Source organism: Haematobia irritans, chromosome 2, assembly GCF_050003625.1.
Source record: "Haematobia irritans isolate KBUSLIRL chromosome 2, ASM5000362v1, whole genome shotgun sequence".
Taxonomy (NCBI): Eukaryota; Metazoa; Arthropoda; class Insecta; order Diptera; family Muscidae; genus Haematobia; species Haematobia irritans.
In genome coordinates this window covers 52,006,653-52,016,994 of record NC_134398.1, presented here as the reverse complement: position 1 = coordinate 52,016,994, position 10,342 = coordinate 52,006,653, and the positions used below count along the sequence as shown (strand labels likewise).

General features: G+C 34.9%; 1 protein-coding gene across 1 annotated transcript; it reads right to left on the bottom strand.

Annotated features, from left to right (window-relative positions):
* Window positions 1–668: 668 nt before the first annotated feature.
* LOC142224333 (uncharacterized) lies at window positions 669–2,420 on the bottom strand. The gene is made up of 2 exons (XM_075294102.1): window positions 2,352–2,420; window positions 669–1,639 (listed from the first exon to the last, which is right to left on the bottom strand). Exons 1-2 carry the CDS (start codon window positions 2,363–2,365, stop codon window positions 868–870), a joined length of 786 nt encoding a protein of 261 aa, XP_075150217.1. The 5' UTR covers window positions 2,366–2,420; the 3' UTR covers window positions 669–867.
* Between the last annotated feature and the right edge of the window lie 7,922 nt (window positions 2,421–10,342).

Here is a 10,342-nt window from a genome sequence, read left to right as displayed (position 1 = left end):
TGGTAGGGCAAATCGATCATTATCTTTTCTGAACTAATTTTCCAATTTTCAGATTTGCGATCACAAAACAAAAATTATGTACGTCGATGCTAGACATCCTGGTGCCAATCATGATGCATTGGTATGGGAACAAAGTCCTGTGGAAGAACAATTAAAGGAAAACTTCGAAAATGGGAAAATGAACACATGGATCTTGGGTAAGTAAATGCATTCATATATTTCATGAGTTTACAGGGATGAATTTTCTATTTTTTAGGCGATTCTGGATATAAATTGAAGCCGTATTTGATGACCCCATTCAGAAATCCTAATGAACCCGCTGAAAAACGTTACAACAAAAAACATGAAAGTGCTCGGAATGTGGTAGAACGATGTTATGGAGTTTTAAAAAATAGATTCCGATGTATTATAGGATCCCGAGGTTTACATTATCATCCTAAAAAAGTAACCCAAATAATTAATGTCTGTTGTGCGCTTCACAATATTTGCCTCTTCTATAAATGTCCGAAGCCAGAAATTGTAATATCAGAAGAGAAGAACAATGAGGAAGAGGATATATTAGAGTCTGAAGATATACAGGCCATTTCCATTAGACGATGCATTGCAATCAATTTATAAATGTATAAACCGGGCCACTGTGCGAGATATTTTAATAATATTTATAATAATTTTTATTTAAATATATTCTTATGTATTTTAATTACTTCTTCCCATACAACTTCACTGTGGAAATAGTTGCTTGTAAAACGAAAAAATACAATACCATTGAAAAAGTAAATAAAAATAATTTCATTATGGCCAGCCACATAACTTGACGCTTAAGTCCAGAGATATATATGGATAATATGGACATCGATAGGAAAAATGTTATTTTAAGTTTTTGTCAATGAGCAATTTTATGGCTTCTTCTAGCCGCCTTATAGTTGCACTTTGGGATTCTGCTGCGTCTGCATATCGTTTCATTGATTCTGCTTGAGATTCAGCCGCATCGGCAATACGTTTTAGGACTTCACTGGATTCAGTATTAACTAGAAGGCTTTGCTCAGACACTCGCAACTGACGTCGTATTAATGAAATCTGATCATTAACACACGACTTCATTTTCTTTCCCGAAGAGGTTGAAGGCTCAACAGTGGAATCTCTACCCACTTTTATGTACACCCGTTTTGGTCTATTTTGTGGACTTCGTTTTCGGACACTCTTTGTTCGTGTGATTTTATTTACTTTTAAAATTGGGCTAGCTATGGGTGAAAGGAGGGATTCTTCTTTTATATCATATGTTTCCTCATCAGATGCAGTTTCTACTACTGAAGAAAGGTGCAATGTTCTGTCAATAGCTTCTTCTAAATCAGTCAATGGAGCATATCGGTACAGACCGCCACCGGTTTCTTGAATACTTCTCGCATTGCCAGCAATTTTTTTCTTGGTACGGGATTTTAAATCAGCCCAAGTCTTCTTCCATTCTAACAGAGTCCTGGTTGGAGGTCCCAGTGTGTTAAGCATTTGGCATAGATTTTTCCATTCATCCTCTAGAGATCTTTTTGATGATCCAAAAATTGGGACTCCCCTTGCAAATTCAGGGTTTTCCTCCATGTATTGCACCAAGGTGTTTAACTGCTCTAGCGATGACTTTTTTAACCTAAAAACGTGAAAATTTCATTGTCATTTAATCTTAAATTTCTGTTTTTAATAACCCTTAAATGCACAAGAACACCGATTCCCCCGAGAAAAAAATATATAATGCAAAATGGTACAAAAAAGATCATCTGCATAGCATATTTTTTCTATTTCAAATGAATGGTTGTATCTTAAAAAATACAGTGCGCATTAAACTAAGTTTTTGCTTACAAATAAAAAATTTGATTTTAATAGAGATATTTTTACACCACACAGATTTTTCACCAACATTCCTTTGGCAAATATTATTTATCTTTAAATTTGTTGTTTTTTGAATTTTCAGGCAAAATTTGATTTACAATTTTGATTTCAGATTACATAGAACTATAAATTTTCCCAAAAAACATATGTATTTACTTAAAGTGCGTTATGATGGTTATGTCTTAAAAGCGCATTTATGGGTTAATAACCGGTTTCTGTATATCGTACGAAAACACAGTCGATAAAAAAGCAGCCACTCGAATTAATTTGGGTTTCTGTATTTATGAAAGTTTGTTTCGTTTGTATGAGAATACATTGATTATTAAAAATGAGTATTTTCAAATTTTAACAATGTTTACATATTTTTTTTTTTTCATGACACATATTGTATACGTTTTCCATATCCATTCCACATCGAGTACAGGAATAGGAGATTATTCTATCTTTCTGTTCTTGTATTATTTATTACTTACTTTTTACCATCCATTTCTCTAGCTCAAATATTTATTACAACCTACTCGAAAGCAAATAACCAAGTGACTGAATTTGACATTTGAGTTCGCATGGTAGACAACTCTCTCAATATAAAGATAAACCCAATTTATAAAGGGTGATTTGTTAAGAGCTTGATAACTTTTTTTTTTAAAAAAACGCATAAAATTTGCAAAATCTCATCGGTTCTTTATTTGAAACGTTAGATTGGTCCATGACATTTACTTTTTGAAGATAATTTCATTTAAATGTTGACCGCGGCTGCGTCTTAGGTGGTCCATTCGGAAAGTCCAATTTTGGGCAACTTTTTCGAGCATTTCGGCCGGAATAGCCCGAATTTCTTCGGAAATGTTGTCTTCCAAAGCTGGAATAGTTGCTGGCTTATTTCTGTAGACTTTAGACTTGACGTAGCCCCAAAAAAAATAGTCTAAAGGCGTCAAATCGCATGATCTTGGTGGCCAACTTACCGGTCCATTTCTTGAGATGAATTGTTCTCCGAAGTTTTCCCTCAAAATGGCCATAGAATCGCGAGCTGTGTGGCATGTAGCGCCATCTTGTTGAAACCACATGTCAACCAAGTTCAGTTCTTCCATTTTTGGCAACAAAAAGTTTGTTAGCATCGAACGATAGCGATCGCCATTCACCGTAACGTTGCGTCCAACAGCATCTTTGAAAAAATACGGTCCAATGATTCCACCAGCGTACAAACCACACCAAACAGTGCATTTTTCGGGATGCATGGGCAGTTCTTGAACGGCTTCTGGTTGCTCTTCACTCCAAATGCGGCAATTTTGCTTATTTACGTAGCCATTCAACCAGAAATGAGCCTCATCGCTGAACAAAATTTGTCGATAAAAAAGCGGATTTTCTGCCAACTTTTCTAGGGCCCATTCACTGAAAATTCGACGTTGTGGCAGATCGTTCGTCTATTCATGATGAAATGTCAAAGCATACTGAGCATCTTTCTCTTTGACACCATGTCTGAAATCCCACGTGATCTGTCAAATACTAATGCATGAAAATCCTAACCTCAAAAGAATCACCCTTTATGTGAGGTTCTACGTTTTCGTTCGACTAGTCGTTCGCTTCAGTGTTCGTGTCAAAGAGAGATAGATGAAGCAAATGGTTGCCCTGTTTGTCTACATCGAACGAAAACCCAGTCGAAAGAAAAGCAATCACTCGAATACGAATCAATTTAGGTTTTTGTATTGTTGTATGAGTAAAAATGAGTATTTTCGAATTTGTGCTCTGAGAATTCATTCAAATGTTAACAATGCTTTTACTTTTTTGTTGACACTTCTTGTATACATTCGTTTCGTAATCAACAGCAAAATATGAAGTGACTTGCCTGCCAACGTAGAGGAACCCAAATCAATTTTCTTTCGTTTGAAGTAGGAAAGAAAACTATCGTTCGATATGGCATACGTGTATTGAAAATTTTAAGGGGAAGAAGAGCAATAATAAAATGGTAAAGCAGGCAAATACAAGCTGGAGAACACGAAATGCCGAATGTTGGCTTAAACGTATGTCAGTTGACAGCAGACAGCAATGTCTGATTCCTCATTGCATCATATCTTCAATAGTTTACCAAATTTCTTATTTATTAAAGGTTGGTATTAAGTTCGAGTTTAGCCACTAAAATCGCTATTTTTTCACGATTACTTTTCTTTGATAATCCATCTTAAAGAATATACATAAATTTAAGGAAAGTTGCTTGGGGCAATTCCCCATCAAGTTATAATAAAATTTGCTTCAAAGAGGTATAATTTTATACTTTTTTACTGATTTTTTTTTATTTTAGCGGCTAAACTCGAACTTAATACCCACCTTAAATTTGTTTGGTCTTTTTACTATATTTGTAGGGATTTCATAATCACCGTTGTCGTAGTATCTAATAAAAACATTACTGATTGAAATATATTTGCCATCAACACGTTTTCAATTAATTATTTCAGAAAACATGTATTCCATAAAGACATTTTCAAACCCATATGTGTACCGCGTTGTAATAAGGGCAAAAGAGGAATCGCCTGTTCATATAAAATATACAAGCAATGCAATTAACATATGAACAGTGTCAACCACATAAGTGGAAACTCTGTCAGTATCCTTAGCTCTGACACAGGCTATTTTCTACATAAAGCCTCTAAGATATAAGATAGATAAAATTCTAAGATATAAGATAGATAAAGTTCGAAGATCATATTTGCGGGAAATGTATTGCAACATCAATTATTCCGCAGCAAAATTTGAATAGTGTGTCCAACTAACTGCAAGGAATGTAAAACGGCTAATACGACATTAAAAGTGTCATTTTTATACCCATCACCATAGAATGGTGACGGGGGTATAATTAGTTTGTCATTCCGTTTATAATACATCGAAATATCGATTTCCGACTATATAAGGTATATATTTTCTTAATCAGGGAGAAATTCTAAGACGATAAAGGGTGATACGGTCAAAATATGGTCAATATAAACTTGACGTATTTCTTTCAATTTTGCATTTAAAAAACCTGAACACCCCTCATTTTGAAGGTGTGTGTGTGTAGAATGTTGCTCCTATTTTGATTTTGGAATTCAAAATGACGTCCAAGCAAGAAGAGCAGCGTATCAAAATTTTGCTCGCGCATCGCGAAAATCCGAGCTACTCGCACGCAAAGCTGGCAAAATCGCTAAAAGTTGTCAAATCAACCGTTACAAATGTAATTAAAGTGTTTGAGGAACGTTTGTCGACAGCCAGGAAGCCTGGATCGGGGGGAAATCGAAAACCGGAAGCCGCTGAGACGATAAAGAGAGTTGCCGGTAGTTTCGAGCAAACCCTAACCTTTCTCTCCGAGATGCCGCAAATAAGCTGGGTGTATCGTCTACAACCGTGCATCGAGCCAAAACACGAGCCGGACTATCGACTTACAAGAAGGTAGTGACTCCAAATCGCGATGATAAACAAAATACGACGGCCAAAGCGCGATCCCGGAGGCTGTACACGACGATGCTGACGAAGTTTGACTGCGTGGTAATGGACGACGAAACCTACGTCAAAGCCGACTACAAGCAGCTTCCGGGACAGGAGTTTTATACGGCAAAAGGTAGGGGAAAGGTAGCAGATATTTTCAAGCACATAAAACTGTCAAAGTTCGCAAAGAAATATCTGGTTTGGCAAGCCATCTGTACCTGTGGCTTGAAAAGCAGCATTTTCATAGCTTCCGGGACTGTCAACCAAGAAATTTACGTGAAAGAGTGTTTGAATAAACGTCTGCTGCCTTTCCTGAAGAAACACGGTTGTTCCGTACTGTTTTGGCCGGATTTGGCATCTTGCCATTACGGTAAAAAGGCCATGGAGTGGTACGCCGCCAACAACGTACAGGTGGTTCCCAAGGACAAGAACCCTCCCAACACGCCAGAGCTCCGCCCAATTGAGAAATACTGGGCTATTGTCAAGCGGAACCTAAAGAATACCAAAAAACTGCTAAGGACGAGCAGCAGTTCAAGGCAAATTGGCTTTCTTATTGAAGACGCTACAGTCTTCAATAATGAAGCAATCGTGCTGAATTTTTGCACAAACTCGTCTTTTGTCTGCAGGCAGGTCAAGTTCGAAGAGGGCTACATCGGTCCTGGTTTTGATATAGTCCCCATATAAACCGACCTCCCGATTTGGGGTCTTAGGCTTATAGAAACCGTAGTTTTTATCCCATGTGCCTGAAAGTGAAAGTCTAGAGGTATTTTAGGACCATAAAGAGGTGTGCCAAAAATGGTAAGTATCGGTTCATGTTTTGGTATAGCCCCTATATAGACCCATCTCCCGATTTTACTTCTTGGGTCTCTAGAATCCGTAGTTTTTATCCAATTTGAAAATCTGGAGGTATTTTAGAACCATATATGGGTGCGTCGAAAATAGTGAGTATCGGTCCATGTTTTGGTATAGTCCCTATATAGACTGATATCCCGAGTTTACTTCTTGGGCTTCTAGAATTCGTACACACAAAGAAAAAAAACGTTTGGAAAACGTCTAACGAAAATGTTTTCCTAGAAATTATTACAATATTTATTCGAGCTTTTCCTTTTGTTAGAGTTTTTTTGAATTGCTTCGAAAAGTATACACTTTTATCACCAAAAAAATTCGTTTGTTACAAAATTTCTATTTTTTCAATAAAAAAAGTTATTTTTGAACCAACAACACAGTCCATTTCGTTTATATCAAACACTGTTCATTTCTGACTTTAGGTCTTTAATAAGACACATTTTACAGTTCATACTAAAAATTTAAAATAGTAGAATGTAATGTTGAACATTTTTTCGGAATATTCCGACCCTATCTGGAATATATGTAAAAAAAAAAAACTTTGGTCGAAGCAGGGATCGAACCCACGACCCTTGGCATGCAAGTCGGACGTAGCAACCACTGCTCCACGGTGCCCAACTAAATGTATTTTCCATTAAATAAACTTTGTTTAATCGGCTCGTGGGCGCCGCAAGCTATGCTATATAAATATAACTTATATGGGTAATTGTCTATTGATGACAATAACGGCTACATAGCTAAGTGGATAGTGTGTTGGCTTACAAATTGCATGGTCCGCGGTTCGATTCTCCGTCCAGACGAAAGTTAAAAAAAAATTAAATTTATAAAATCGTATAATTTCTTATACAATGTTTGTATTACAGAAAAAGGTGCTAATAACTAAAAAACTTCGTGGAAGTGAGAAATATGTGAGGGAAAATGCAATTAGGTAGAAAAAATTTTTTTTTTGAGGTAGTCTTTATGAAATTGTTTTTACATACTGGAAAAGAATAAGCGTTTATGACAAAAAGTATATACTTTTCTTCCAAATACACTTCCTTTCAACGGAAAGCAAATGAGAAACGAACTTTGCTTGTCTAAAATTTCGTTTGGGAGGAAAGAATTATTTTTTTTTGTGTGTAGTTTTTACCCAATTTGTCTGAAATTGGAATTTTAGAGGTATTTGAGGACCATAAAGATGTGTGTCTAAAATGGTGAGTATTGGTCTATGGTCTGGTATAGCCCCCATATAGACCTACCTCCCGAATTTATTTCTAGGACTTCTAGAATCCGGCTGACCACAAATAGGTCAGTCGAATATGGCGCGTGTCGACCCATTTTTGGTTTAGCCCCCACATACACCGATCTCCTGATTTAACTCCTTGGGCTTCTAGAAACCGTAGTTTTTATCCGATTTGCCCAAAAATGTAAATATACTGGTATTTTAGACCCTTAAAATTTGTATCGCATTTATTTTTGACGGTCCATTTGCTAAGACATCGATTTAGCTTCTTGAGGAGTTTTAGACAAACGAAATTCCGCTTTTGTATAAAGTATTTTCGTTTAGAGCAAATTGATACGATATTTTGATAAGCGATACAACAATTGTCTCTAAAATTTGTGTCAAAAAAAAAACTTTGCTTGTCTAAAATTTCGTTCCGCAGAAAATAAAACTCTTCTTTCAGGGTATAGCAGGCTCACTGATCATGAAAATTGCTTGAAACTGAAAGTAAAATTTCCAAATTCTACTCCTCATAATCCTTTAAATAATGACGGGAAAAATCTACAGATTTAATATTTCAAAGCAATGCGTTATTTTATCATTTACACGATGTGTTTATGATTTTTCTAAAACTCAAACAATTTTTTTTTTACAAATCCAGAATCTGATCTTGTCTTCATAGGTAGAATCTTTAAATTTATCTTCGGGAAGCGTACTGGTTGAACTGATTTGCTTGGGAGAATATTTGTCATCATACCCCCTGAAATTCTATATATTATCAAGTAACCCGCTACGACGAAGAATTTGATTCATGGTGGTGGGAATTTAAGATTCGGTCCGGCCGAACTTACTTTTTTACATATATTACAGATATGTTCGGAAGATTCCGAAAAGATGTTCAACATTACATACTACCAAATTAAATTTTTACATGGAAACTGTAAAATGTGTCTTATTGGTTCAAAAATATTTTTTTTTTATTGAAAAAATTAAAAATTTTGTAACAAACGAATTTTCTTGGTGATAAAAGTTTAAAATTTTCGAAGAAATTAAAAAACTCTTACAAAAGAAAAACGTTTTCGGTACACGTTTTCCAAACTTCCTTTGGCCTTCCCGAAGATAAATTTCAAGATTTTACCTATGAAGACTATATCAGATTCTGAATTTGAATCACGCGTGTCGCGAGAATTTCGTGTCACGCGCACACCTCTAGTAACGAGCAAAGGTACGAGAAACAAAAGTCTTGTTCACATTTAAATAGACACTTGTGGTATTACAGCCAAATATAATATAATGACACTATCACGAAAAACTTTTTTTTTTTGATGGTGATAGATCAAAACGCTTTTGTTAGTTTGTAAACAAGAAAATGAACTGTCATTGGAATAAATCTATCAACTTTCAGACGATCTGTTTAAAATGATAGCAACCTGAATTTTCAAATCCAAAACATTTTTAATATGAAGATAATATTTTATTATCTTTGAATTAAAGGCAACTTTTTTGAGAGCATAATCCTTGTGTTCGCCTCCCCTCAAACGTGTCGTTCAACATGTAGCACACTCGTTCCTAATTGTATAACTACGACTGTCTTTAGTTCATTGCGTGTCCCTATTTTTTATTTCTCCATTAGTCCATCCTTCTTCCGTCTACCCTGTATTTCTTATCTTGAATGGGATAATAAAACGACACAAGAAGGACGCTGTGTATGCCGTTGTCGACGAGAGCCCGATTGGGGGCTCGTTGAATGTGGGGTCTGGATATGCAATGTATTTGCCGCCGCCGCCTTTGACTGGTTGAATGTACGTGTTTTGAACTCCTTTGCTGTAAATTATTTTTAACGAGACAAAAACACGGCAATTTCCAACAGTCACAAAGCAATCGGATATTTCTTTAAATAATATACAGTGGAACCTCCATATAACAATAGGCCTGCTTTCTTTCAGAATATCCAAAATATCGTAGGAAAAATGTTATGTAATGGAACATCTAATCAATGCAAATACAGTCAGTGTTACCATGGGGAATTTAGGTAAAGTAAACTATCTTCGATAGCTAAATTACAAAATCCACGGTTGCCACTCGAACCAAAAGTAAGTGTTTGAATTTCTCAAACATCATTGATCGTAAGCAAACACATGGTGCTATCTGTACTGTAAACCAGATATGTCTATAGCAGGTAGAATTGTAGATATTGGGTGAATAGCTCAAACATCCTTATTGATTTTCCATGTGTGTATTATCTTCTGTGTATACGTTACGATATTTATGCTACCTATAGTTTAATGTATGGGATTTCCAGGATATATGTTCTCTTATGGCATGATAAGAGAAAGTAGTGTGGGACTAGGTTAAGAAATAGTTTGTAAGATAGCAAGTAAGAAAGAAAAATTAAAAATAATATGAGTGTATTCATCAATCTCGATGAAGACGGAGGCATTTTCATTCAGTAAGCTACCAAAATTTGGAGAAAATTCTACCAAACAAAATAATCTTCTATAGAAAATGTTGCCAAAATTTTATTTCTATAGAAAATTTTGTCAACATTTTATTTCTATAGAAAATTTTGTCAAAATTATATTTCTGTGGAAAATTTTTTCAACATTTTATTTCTATAGAAAACTTTGTCAAAATTTTAACATTTTATTGTTGTGGAAAATTTTGTCAACATTTTATTGCTATAGAAAATGTTGTCAAAATTGTATTGCTATAGAAAATTTTGACAAAATTTTATTTCTATAGGAAAATTTTATTTCTATAGAAAATTTTGACAAAATTATAGATCCATAAAAAATATTGCAAAATTTTATTTCTATAGAAAATTTTGTCAACATTTTATTTCTATAGAAAATTTTGTCAACATTTCATTTCTATAGAAAATTTTGTCAAAATTTTAATTCTATAGAAAATTTTTCAAAATTTCACTCCTATCGAAAAATTTGTCAACATTTTATAGTTGTAGAAAAT